Source organism: Halyomorpha halys, unplaced genomic scaffold, assembly GCF_000696795.3.
Source record: "Halyomorpha halys isolate HHAL.00 unplaced genomic scaffold, Hhal_1.1 Scaffold1009.1, whole genome shotgun sequence".
NCBI lineage: Eukaryota > Metazoa > Arthropoda > Insecta > Hemiptera > Pentatomidae > Halyomorpha > Halyomorpha halys.
In genome coordinates this window covers 102,966-115,579 of record NW_027116335.1, presented here as the reverse complement: position 1 = coordinate 115,579, position 12,614 = coordinate 102,966, and the positions used below count along the sequence as shown (strand labels likewise).

The window sequence follows — 12,614 nt, the reverse complement described above, 5'->3', positions numbered from 1 at the left end:
CAAAATTGAATCAAATAAAATGGAGTTGAAACAAAGTTGTCTTAGGGAAACTATTTTAATTAATGAATTTTGTGAATTAGAAATTAATGGAAATTGTGAATTAGAAATTGATGAAAATTCTGAATTAGAAATAAATGAGAAATCAAAACAAAATGTAGGAAACAAAATTGAATGAAGTAAAATGTTGTTGAAACAAAGTTGTCTTACGGAAACTATTTTAGTACAGCAAATGTCTAGATTGTCCGATAAAGTGTTCGTTGGGTTGGTTGTGTTAAGATGGATTGAAGTTTTTCAACCTTTGCCATTTCTATACAGTAATTATAGAAAAAGAAAAATCAAAGAAGAAATAGAAAAACATAACAATTGTCAATAGACCGTTCACTTCACAAACCATAACAAGTAAAACGGAGCGATTGTACCACAATCGATTATTTTGGATTGATCAGTAAACATCGAAGATAGAGGAGAGGAGAGAAGCATTCGTTGTTTGGGCGCAGAAGTGAAAGGAGGTCTGCAGGATGAGGAGGTCCTCATCAATTTCTGTCCGAGAAGGAATTGGACGCTAGGACAATAACATTAGAAACAAAGAAGATACCAGGAATCATCAAAAGAAGATCGTGAACTTGGTTAGTTTTGGTATACATAAAAATAGATTCATGTATAAAATAGATATTAATTTAATTAAGTATAATTATAATAAGTGTGTTTTCTGATTGCCTAGCAACCCGCCCTGAGATTAAGAGTCTCTCTTTTATATTATAAAGCTTAAATAAAATTCTATTATCTATTTGATATTAAAGTTTTTAAATTTCAACCCAAGCTATCTCTTTTATATTTGAAATTAAGTTATAAAACGATCAAAATTCTTTTTATTTTATTTTTAAAAATTATTACAATATATCGTTTCAGTATTGTCTATTTGTTGTATTAAATAAAAAAAGCAAGCTAAGCAATTTTGTTCCATGTGTAGTAATAAATGAAATATGGTCTGGGTGCGATTAAATGAAACTCAAATAGTAATGACTATTTTAATTGAGCCAACGTTTCGCCCCACATTGCAGGGCTTCGTCAGGGCTAAGAAAGATATAAACACTTGACATAAGTAAAAAGTAAAGCAAAAAATCTGAGAAGTCATCAAATGTTACCATCTTTCTGGTGTAAAACTGCTCTCATGTTATTCTCTTCAGCATCTATTCTTAGTATGCAGTACTGGAGGCGTCGCATACTAAGAATAGATGAGCGTTCTCTCTAGAATGTCCTTGCACTACAGCATTCTGAATGGCAGTTTCGGAGCATTCGAATGCTTGGATGGATTCTTCTTCCCAGGTGATTGGTCTCTTATCATTCTTCTTCGCCCCAGCGAGGAACTTGTTGAGTGGAGCTTCCAAATCTGCCGCTCTGGGTATGCAACGACGGTAAAAGATTAATATACCCGGAAACGTCACAGGTCCCTTATCGTAGCCAGTCTGGGATATGATGCAATAGCTTCAACCTTGGCTGGAAAAGCCAGTGGCGTCGACCACGTGTCCTAAGAATGCACCTTCGTGACAAGCGAAGACACACTTTGCCAGGTTTGTTTCTGGAGGCAATGATGATGTCATCCAGGAGCCACCGAGCGAAGTCGAGGCCTCGAAGCACGAGATCCAGGAACTGTTGAAAGGTCTGCAAAGTGTTCCTTAGTCCAAAACACGTTCGAAGAAATTTAAAAAGACCGAAGGGTGTATAATCACTGCAGTCTTAAGAATATCTTCTTCTGCTACCGGAATTTGGTAATATGCTCTATTGAGATCCAATGTAGTGAAGATCTTCTTACCGTGCATATTAACGTTGAAGTCCGTCAAGTGAGGAACTTAGTGGTGACCATCCTGGCGTTCAACTGTTGATTATCTCCACAGGGCCGTATACCCCATCCTTCTTCTCCACTATGTGTAGTGGACTGGCTCTAGAGCTATTGGACAAGAGCAAAATTAGAGCAAATTCCCTCTTCAATCATTTGTTCGCGTGGCGGCGTTGTACCTCTCCGGCAGCAGGCGGCGTGCTTTAGCTGTGACTGGGGCTCTGTGAGTCTCTATATGGTGGACGACGTCGTGTTTTGGCTCTTTGACGAAGGATGTTGGTTGTGTAACGCTAGGGAACTGGAGTAGCAAGGCTGTGTACCATTCATCGGTTGGTACCAAATAAACAGTGGATACTGGCACCTTAGCTAATCTTCCACGTGTCGTCAATCCTGTTTTCTGGTCCACCAGCTGACATCCAGCGAGATCTACCATAATATTATAGTGATATAATAGATTTGCACTGATGATTGGGTGACTCACGGTTGCTACTATGAACCTCCATGTAATTTTCCTCCGAAGACCAAGATCGAGGTTCTGGACTATGCTTCCATATGTGGGAATGGGCGTACCATTGGCCGCATACAAGGTGAACTGCATGTTCGGCTTTACTTTCTTGTTTTTCACTGGAAAGACAGATATAGTGGCTCCTGTATCTACCAGATATCTGGTCCCGAACTTTTTGTCGACGATAAAAAGTCGGCAGTTGGTAATTTCGGCGACGAAACCTGCCTCGTTCGCCACTGCTACTAGTTTAAAGTCCCAGCTGTCTTCCAACTGCAAGGTTGACGGCACTTTGTAGTCCTTTCTCTGAATCTGTTATAGTAGAAGCAGTAGTAGAAGAGACGCCGTCCACTTTTACTCCTCGAAGCCCTGCGATCCCTGTTGGGCGACCTGTTATCGCAGCAGCTAATCCTGGATCCCATTAGCGTTTTCAGAGTGGCTAATTCCGCAGTTAGGTCATCAATCGCTACCTTAATGTCTTCCATCCTTGAAGAAGTAGGTGCTGAGTGACTCCCCATGATAAAATTACTTGAGGGCTGCTGAATTTCCGCTATTTTATCCACAATATGTGCCAGCTTCGTGGAATCCGTGTGATCTGTGGCGGCTAAGGCTGCTTGCATTCCCTCAGGTAGCCCTCTTAGCCACAAGGTGTTAAGCATATCTGCAGGAACCTTACCTGCGGCCAATTGCTGCATTTCTCGAAGAAACTGTGATTGCCGTTGATTGCTCAACCTCTGTTTCTCCAATAGCTTCTGTTACGGCGGGTAGGGGTTTAAAAGGAACTTTTACTAGCCCAACCGTGAACTTTATTCCGATGAACATTGCAACCTTCGCATAACCACTTAAGAAAAGATCGGCTTCCTACATTCCCCTGGTTATGATGGCCAAATTGGGCGGTTGTAATGCCGATGAGCAATATGTTTGCCACTTAACCGAAGGAAATATATAAGTTTCTTTTTCAGCTGCAGGGCCTCTTCGAGAGTTACGTAGCGAACAGGAGAAAGGCGGTAATTTATTGAGTACCTCTTGGAGGTAAGGTGCGGCAGTGCATCTCGTGGATGATGAAGTCCTGACACAATTTCGATGGTATGGTGAGGATCTGATGCAGCTGGGCATCTAGATCTATGAGTTTTGGACTCAGAAACACTATGAGGAGAAGGGATCTCTGGGGGTTGAGACGTACTGAACCATTTCGGAGAAATGTAACTTCTAACAAAATGTGGTTACATTTATTAAGATCGGATGAAGCTGAACGATCTGATCTCAAGGGATCAAGCTCATGGAGCTTGGAGGGACCAAGAGAACTGCCTAGAGACCTCACAGAAGAGGGTAAGTGCTGTGAGTGATTTTGCATAAAGGTAACATTCAACGAAATGTCATTGATTTTTTTAGTGTTTAGTGAAGTAGGCAGTTTAGATCTTGGGATTTCAGGCTGAGGCAGGCGGGTAGGTTCAGGTTGACCACCAATCGGGGACCTCTTGGAGGTGCACCGCAATTGTGAGGGAAACGGAAGACAATTATTTACCAGCGAAATGTTGCTAGTGTAACTAGAATCTGACGCAGCTGGGCGTTTTGATCCTGGAGTTTCGTCTTGGACAAAAATATTTTCTAACGAAATGTCGTTACATTTGTTAAGATCAGATAAAGCTGAACGATCTTACCTCAGTGAATCAGGGTCATGGAGCCCAGTAGGACCATGAGGACTGCTAGGAGACCCCAAAGAAGAGGGTAACTGTTGTGAGAGATTTTGTATGGAGTTAACTGCCCACGAAATGTCAATAAGTGGCTCTGGCACAGCTGAATGGACTGAATGTTTTTTGTGTTGTACCACTAAGGAATTTATTAATTTACTACAATGACCCATTGAATTCGAATGACATGTAGACTTGGAATAGGGAAGGGTGCTTGCTACTTCAGGGTTTTTAGGAAGCCCTTTAGAATTACTGGTTGGCTGAATTGGCAGGGAAGAATTAATTTGAGGTAACAATTGATATGAGCCTTTAAGGCTGCAGAGGCAAGAGGACCCACAGGAGAGGGGTTCATGTAATGTTCATGGATGGAAAGACCTTCATAATAATATTCCTGCACAGATTTAAAGAGGGAAAGATCTTCAGTTGGAAAAACGTATAAAGCATTTGAGTGAAAGCAAAATTCTGGAGACGATATGTGTGTGCTCACAGAGATGTTAAGAAGTTGTCTGTCTATTTTCAGTATAAAAACAACAGAGAGTAGTTGTTTTGTTTTTTGACTTAATAAAAATCATATGTTCCAACAGCTTCGTAATTCAGGAGTGGTCTGAGGACCCAAAGATGGAGAGTAGCCGCTCTTTTAGCCTCTCGTATGGGTCAGTGGCAGGGGGGTCTCGGGCAAGATCGGCAACCTGCTTTAGAGCTGCTAACTCCAGGATGATGATCAGCTGAAACTTAGTTTTACTATTAGCTGTACAACAAGAGCTGAACACCGCCTCAATTTGTATGAACCACAGGTCAGGTTCTTCCCTAAAAAATCTGGTTAGCCGAGACAATGCGTTGGGTATTTTTGCCGATTCCACTAATTCCTTTTGCTCCTCCTCACCGGTTAGCTGGTCGATTAAATTGTGTCTATGCATGCTTCATCAGAGTTCAATCAAATTAATAAGAGAAATAAACAATAAACTTACGTTTGGGGTCACCACTTTACTGCCTGTTCCTATTGTATAATAATAAAGATGAATCTTTAGGTCTTTATTATCCAAACAACAATGTTCATACTTGAAATTAAAACAACACATTCACAATTATTATAAACATAAACATTCAGTTTTTTTAGATAACAAAAAAAACACACAAGTTCTTCATTATTAATTAATTGTTAGTAATTGATCATATGGCGAGAAGTTTCAAATGGGTTTGCCACTAAAACAAATGTAAAATAATGAAATATTAAATGAATTATAAATAAAAATAGATTTGAAAGAAATATATAAGAGAAATAAAAATGTTGATAATGATTTCGACAGTGGCAAACCCATTTCAAACACTCTCTTTGCTAACGTCAATTATTGCCTCTGAAGAAGTTAATAATCCCACAATATCTTAAGTTTATTTTCCTATTTAACTAAAAGGATGATAAGCTTAAAAAAATATAAAATATCCATTTTCTTTTTTTCTGTTTAGAATCAGACCATTGTCTATATAAACTTTTTTGTTGCTTTTGAGGTCTACTTTAACCTATTTAATTATTGCTAAAAGCTTATGGGTTACTCTTTATATAGCTCACTAAAAACATTTTGTAATTAGTATCTTTCTTTTCACAGGTCCAGATCATATGACTTTTATACTATCGCCTATCCTCGATGCTGATTTAATATCATGGAGTATCTTGAATGAAAAACCTCTTGCTGGTCCCTCATGGAATGGAAGAAAAACCTATTTTATTTACTATTCATGTGGCTCTGACCCATTGCCTTTAAATTTTACTGTTGATTTGAAAGTAAGTAAACGTTTACTGTACGAAAGATACAATTCAAAGTTTAGTATTATGGCTATTTCATTCATTATATTTGTAATTCAGTACTATAGATTCCTTTTCCGGTTCTTAGGAATGATAAGTTTTACTCACAAGGTATTGAAAGAAATGGAATTTTATGGAGAAGTGATGAACTCCAATTTTGTTTCTAAATTCCTACTACAACTTAAACAAAACTGATTTAAAAATCTAGGTGGTTTCAAAAATCTGACAGTGGTAAGTCAACAAAGCAAGATGGGATGAATTGAGTTTTGAGGAAACCTACTGTTTTATTTTAAATTTCATTCTATATTTTATTTTGAAGGTTTTGTTTTGATTTTAATTTATGTTTTCTAATGGTAACTGAGCAAATAAATATTTATCATCTGAGCCAGCATGTTTTGTTTTGTCTTTTTTTTAAGCTTTCCATTAGAAAGACAGTCAATTTGAGGTGGCTTTAACATAATTTTGATCCTTCAGGATGCCTGTTGTAAATTTTTATTTAATATTGTCCTTGAGGATGGCTGAATTGGCTGAAATGTTGGACTTATAAAGAAATATAGATTGTTTTGAGACTTAAATTGGATAAAATTTATTTTATTTAAACAATAATAACCAGTCTCAAGAAAGTAAAAAGATTATACGTACAAAAAAATTGTTTAATCTCTAAAATAGCCAGCTGCCAATTTAATCAAGTATTTCAATGTGAGTGAGGTAAATATCCTGAATTTTTAAGGTTTACACAGCTTTACTGTGTTCTTATTTCACTTTTTGAGAGACGAAATTGGCAATATCTTCTATAAGTCAACTAACTTGTTATTTTAAAGAATGCCTCATATTAGGAGAAGTCCAGAAGGGATGGGGCGGTATGAGTTCAAAGTTCACTGGTATGAACTTTAAATTACTACCTGGAGTGTCACACCTATCTAAATAAAGGTTAAAGTCCTAAAAGTTAACATTTTAAAGCTAATGCCCAGGTTTTTCCTAATTCTAGGGGAATAGCCTTCAAAATACTATGGTTGCCATAGGATTCTTATCAGTTGTTGATGTTTAGATTTTTATGTTATTTTAATTTTCTTGATTAACTAGGTCTTGGCTTCTATATCCCTCTCTTAATAAGTAAAACAACCAAAAATCAAAAACTGCTCTTCTGTACAAACCTATTAGCTAGCCACAAACGGAGGGATACTTTATACAAGCCCAGTCTGCAAGCTCATTCCGCAGGTTTTTTTGTACAACAGATTAGTGAATTTCTAGCCTATTGTTACCCACTACTGTATAGACCATGCCTATAGATCCGTGAATCTAAGACTTTTATACATCCTTGAAAGCTTTGAGAAACAGTTTAAGTGTTGTATATAGATAACTGGGTTGTACTTGACTGGAATCCTGATGCTTGTGAATATCTGTCACTGGTGCCCTGGCGCAAACTAGTTTGCTGCTATCGTACAGGCAGTTTCTGTGGGTTCTAACGAAACACCTGTGACCCATCTGAAATATTCTCTCATGCATCACTATTTATTATACAATGCTGATTTAGTATAAATTTAGGGATAGCTGTGTATCACATTATTATTTTACTGTAGGGATATTTTCAAGTGGGGCAAGTTATTTAATTTTTAACTGTGTTTACTAGTCAGAAATTGCGTGTGTTCAGGAAAAGTCAGGGATTAACAGTAAATGTTGGGCAAATTGTCAATTTTCACAATTTTTTTAATTTGAAGGATATATGTAGCTTTGGTGTCAGTTATTTCATTGTCAGTTATTTCTTTGAAATCTGATAATTGGAAACAGATTCTAAGCCTTAATGGTAAGAAAGATAATGAAGATTTTAAGAAAATTTGGTGACTTTTAATAATTTATATTTGTTATGTGGTGTAACCTAACCTCACAGGATTAGCCTGCTTGAAATGCAAATTGGTTTGACTGTATTCCAATTTTTAATAGCCTCTGTTCTCTACTTTGTCTTTGCACAATCTTTACGAATGATTTCATTAGAAATTATATAAGTGCATATTGATCTAAAGCCTTTGGGATCTTTTTCATAGTTTGGGTACTGGTACTGGTATTTGGTGGGGGTAACAATTCCGGCAAGTGGGCCTAATGGTCCTTTTTGCCAACCCCTGACGGCTACCTAAGTTCCGCCGCGTACTAACCAAGGTGGGAGTGTCAAGATTTATTCCTCAGGACTGCCGAAAAATGAATTTTAACTGCCCCAGGTGGGAATCGAACCCACAGTGTTCCGAACCGAGCGCACTGGGACCTGCGCCCCAAACCGCACAGCTGTCACATCCCATGGTTTGGATAACTAGGACATTTGGGATATTTTCCAGCTAATGGGGATATATTCAAGAGCCTTTTAAGAGTAAGTAAATGGATTTTAATCTCTGGAAGTCCTTTATGCAATAGTACCTGAAAGATGCCATCAGTACCATTTGCTTTGAATGGAACAAATATGTTGATTACCTATTTAATTTTTCCCATTGTAATAATGTTATTGGTTTTCTCTCATATGTCATTGCTAACACCATAGTAGTTTATAGTGGGATCTGCTGCTTCTGTCTCCAGCATCTCACATTCTGGTTGGCATGTGCCAAAAGACCCAAGGTGTCCATTTCATTATTCCAGCAACTTTCAGTATTCCAAAAATCTGCTGACTTGTTGATTTGGAAACAATTTTATTCAGTCAGTATGTTATTGAATATTTTCAACCTAAAGACAGAACTTTCTCCATTAAAGAATTAAGTCCTTTGGCTTTCAATACAGATTTATGGAAGCTTGTAGGAGGTAACGTTAAGGCTTGATAGGAATAGTAAGGACTGAGAATTCAAGCAATGAGTAGGGTACTATAACCTGATTGTTCCGCAGAGATTGGGGCAAACTTCTGTACCTTCTCCATAGCTGGTCCTTCTGTTACCTTACCCATTTTATCTATGTATCATATTTACTAATAGGAAATTGTTGGTATTTATAATTTAGAAATAAAATTCTGCAAATTCCCCGACTGCAGAGAGGGAAAAAAAAAAAAAAAGGAAATAGGTAGATAGAACAACTCGCTCTGAACATCAAATCAATATTGTTTATTGATGGGATCTTTTCCCCTATATACATTTAGTGAACAGGTGATCAGTTACAACAACCCTTGTTAACTAAAAATAAAATAAAATGTAAGTATATAAGAACTTAACCAAAATATAAGAACAAAAACACTACCTATTCTTTCGCTTTACACTGAACGCATATAAAAATATAAATGAAAAATATAAAATGAGGTCCTTTAAGTAACTTACAGAAAAAAAATTATAGAAAATTTTACATAATAATAGAAATCACAGAAAAATTATATTTACAAAAGATGCCTACAATAAGATTTGACATAAACACCTACAAATTACAATTAAATTGAATTGAATAAAAATAAAATAAACAAAAGGTCCTAAAACTAACTTATATCTAAGAATTAAAAAAAAAATAGTATTCTATATACTAAGCTCACTGTGTGCTGCTGAGCTGAAGACACTCTAGCTCACTGTTCTGATACTGGAAGCTTTAATAGTTCAATGTGAACGGTTCTCCTTATGGATTTCTTTGGCTTCTGAAGACTTTCAATAGGAACAACATTGTGCTCCTGAATTACCCTAAATTAAATGGCCCTTCATAACGTTGTAACTTCTTACCCTTATTCGGGCCTAGCTTACGGTACACTGTAGTTGCAATTTTTACTGCTCCCATGGAATCGTGGACACTTAAATCTTGGTACCCTTTTGCGTTTCTCATTTTTAGCCTACCTTTTGGGTAGGTATCTTGTCCCAATTTCCTCAGCTCTATTCCATTGTTAATTATGTCTTCCTCATTCACAGTCATGGTCTTATAGTCCCGTCGATGTGAACAATGTCCAAAAAGAATTTTGAACAGTAAAAATTTTGTTACTGAGTGGTTATAAGCCGCCATTGCTTGTGACATGGCAACGTCCGGCTCCAAGCCCTTCTCCATCTAATAATACTCTCAAATGATCAATGAGTGTGCCATGCGGCCGCTCTATGCTTCCACTGTTCTTGATATGTCTGGGTGTGTTAAAATGCCATGCCTCGTCCAATGCTTTATTCTCTGTCCTAATGCTGGTATTATCGAATGCAATGCAATCAGGAACACTATGAAATTGAAACCAAGTCCGAAGCGCCACCAATACAGCCTCTGATGATCTCTCCTGAACTTGATATGCCATTGCTGCCTTGCTGAACAAATGTATGACATTTATCCTCTCGAAGTGAAGGAGTCAACCTGTAGATTGCTCGGAGTGTCAGCAGTTGGTGTTTTTCTTCTTGCCTTGCTCTTTTTGGGTTCCTATCGTACTTGGTCCTGAGACAAAACCTTACAGTTTTGTTTGGTTTCCTTTATCATCCTTTTCATCTCCTACCAAAAGTATCTTCTACTTAGCACCTGAAGAGTTATGCCCAGACCCTGATGATTTGTTTTCCCTTGGTGATACATGAGCGTCACCTCCTTCTGTCGCTCAGCATCTCTTAAAGTATCCACTATGAGTTTACACAAGACAAACAACCTGTCTACTCCAATTTTCTCCGATCGCCATAATCTTATCAATTTTTCCCAAATTAAGGCATTACCGATGTAAAGATGGTAATTCATCCCGGGCTTGGATGTGTCTCGAAGGATTGTACAGATTTGATCCTCTCTAGCCCCCAGTTGTGACCAGATGTTTGTAATCTCACTCTTCCGATGCTTGGTATATTCAACCTTTATTTGGCCGGATGTCTTTGTTTTCCAATTAATTTGTCTCCGTTAATCATTGATAATCTCTTCCATTTCTGCCATGTCCGTTTGTCTTTTATCCATCAGGCTCTTCTCCGCTGACAATTCTTCTTGGTACCTTCCACCATATCTTGTTCTTCCTCCACTCCCAGTGTCCATTCTTGCAAAAGCTGCTGCATACTCCCAGATGGTTCTCCTTTGTCTTCTTCTATCATGTTCACCATTATAGCCCTCAAAAACCAGTCGGCGACTACATTTCCCTTTCCTGATTTGTATACAATGTCCAAATTGTATTGGCTCAACAGCTCTTTCCACCTCATAACCTAAAGGTGTCTGTGGTAGTTATGAACGCGAACATACCTCCCGAACATGTAAGGGCTGAAATGATTCATGCCCCACACTATTCCCAACAATTCTCTCTCCAAAGCACCGTACCTAGTTATAGTTAGTAAGGTGCCTCCTCGCAGAAGCCACTAGCAGCTCGCCCTCTTCGCCTTCCTGAGATAAAACTGTTCTCAGCACGTATTCACTCATGTCCATTGTAATTGTAGTGCTTGGTGAAAATCGGGCAACGCGAGCACAAGTTCCCTTTGCAGCTGCTTCAAGTACTGCCGAATATTATCCTCCATTACTGGTGTCACAGTTGAGTTTCCTTCCCTTCTCCAATAAGTTATTAAGAGGTACCAGGTACCCAGCCATCTCCAGCACGAACTGTCAGTAATAATTCAAGGTTCCTTAGAGTCTTCGGACTCCTTTCACATCTTGTGATACAGTCTTCCTTTGTATTGCTTCCACTTTCTGAGCATCAGGTTTGATTCCCTCTTTTGAGATAGTATGTAATAAAAAATTGATCTGCCTCTGACCTAGTAGTCATTTTTCTTTGATAATTTTAATCCAAGTTGCCTGATTCTTTGAATTACACTGTCCAGAAGATGTAAGTATTCTGTCTCTGATTTCCTAAACATTGATAGGTCATCCATACAAATCTGACTCATGGACTCCTCTATCTCCCGTAGGAATTCATCTATAAGGCGCTGAAATGTAATAGGAGCATTTTTTAATCTAAATAGCATTTGCATAAATTCATAATGTGCCTGCTCGAACATGAACACTGTCTTTTGCCGGGCTTTTGAGTGCATTTTTATCTGGTGGTAGCCTGCTTTTAAATCCTGGTAAACTGCTTTTAAATATTTTTGCACCACCTAATTTATCCAGAATGTCCTCGAATCAGGGTATTGGATATTTTTCATCCACTGTGTTCTTATTTAGTTTCGTGTAATCAATGACAACCCTATACTTCTTGCTATCCCCCAGCATACTCTTTTTCTTCACTGCCTACAATGGGCCATTGTATGGCAATGTGCCATCTATGATTATTCCCTGCTTTTTCACACTCCTGCTTGCTCCTCCCTGATGTGTTGATGCAGTGCCTGTGGGTACCTACTTTCCTCCACGTATGTTACCCTCTCTTGTATAAGGAGGATCTTGTGCACAGTTTTTCCAGTTGCACCCAGTATCTCACCTTCGTTAAAAAATATATCTGTATTTTCCTGCACGATAGCATGTCTCCAATCTTCCGCTTTGTTTATGCCTCCTGCTCGCACTATCTCATCTATGAAAATTTCTTGGCAGCTAAATGTCTTTCCCCTATTCTAATGCTCCATTTTCCCTCTTTGTTCCTGACCCCCCGGCCTACTTTTCCTGACAGATCGTACACGATGATTTCCTGGTAATCCCGGGGCATATTCCCTACTAAATGCACCCTTATTCTAGTCACACTTGCTCCCCATTCGTTCAATTCCAATTCTGCCTCTCCCTTTATGCTACATGGGCCACCCAGGTTAATCAATTGGCAATTACATACTTGGACATGGAGTGCCCTCTCTCTAAAACTCAGTCTCTTCAGCACCTCTTGTTATTTATAACTATTATTACTCATTTATAACTTCTCCCTTCAAAACTCCGTTTTTCCTAAAGCCTGAAAGAAAGTCCTTGTCCGACCATTGAACAAAGTTCCTT

At 38.2% G+C, this 12,614-nt stretch overlaps 1 protein-coding gene across 2 annotated transcripts in view; it reads left to right on the top strand.

Annotated features, from left to right (window-relative positions):
- Positions 1-12,614, top strand: part of LOC112211468 (endoplasmic reticulum metallopeptidase 1-like) — an 86,686-nt gene that overhangs the window by 70,702 nt on the left and 3,370 nt on the right. For both annotated transcript variants that reach the window (XM_067053134.1, XM_067053135.1), the window contains exon 12: positions 5,635-5,810. In XM_067053134.1, the coding sequence (XP_066909235.1) occupies positions 5,635-5,810 (176 nt within the window). The remainder of the gene's footprint in view (positions 1-5,634; positions 5,811-12,614) is intronic.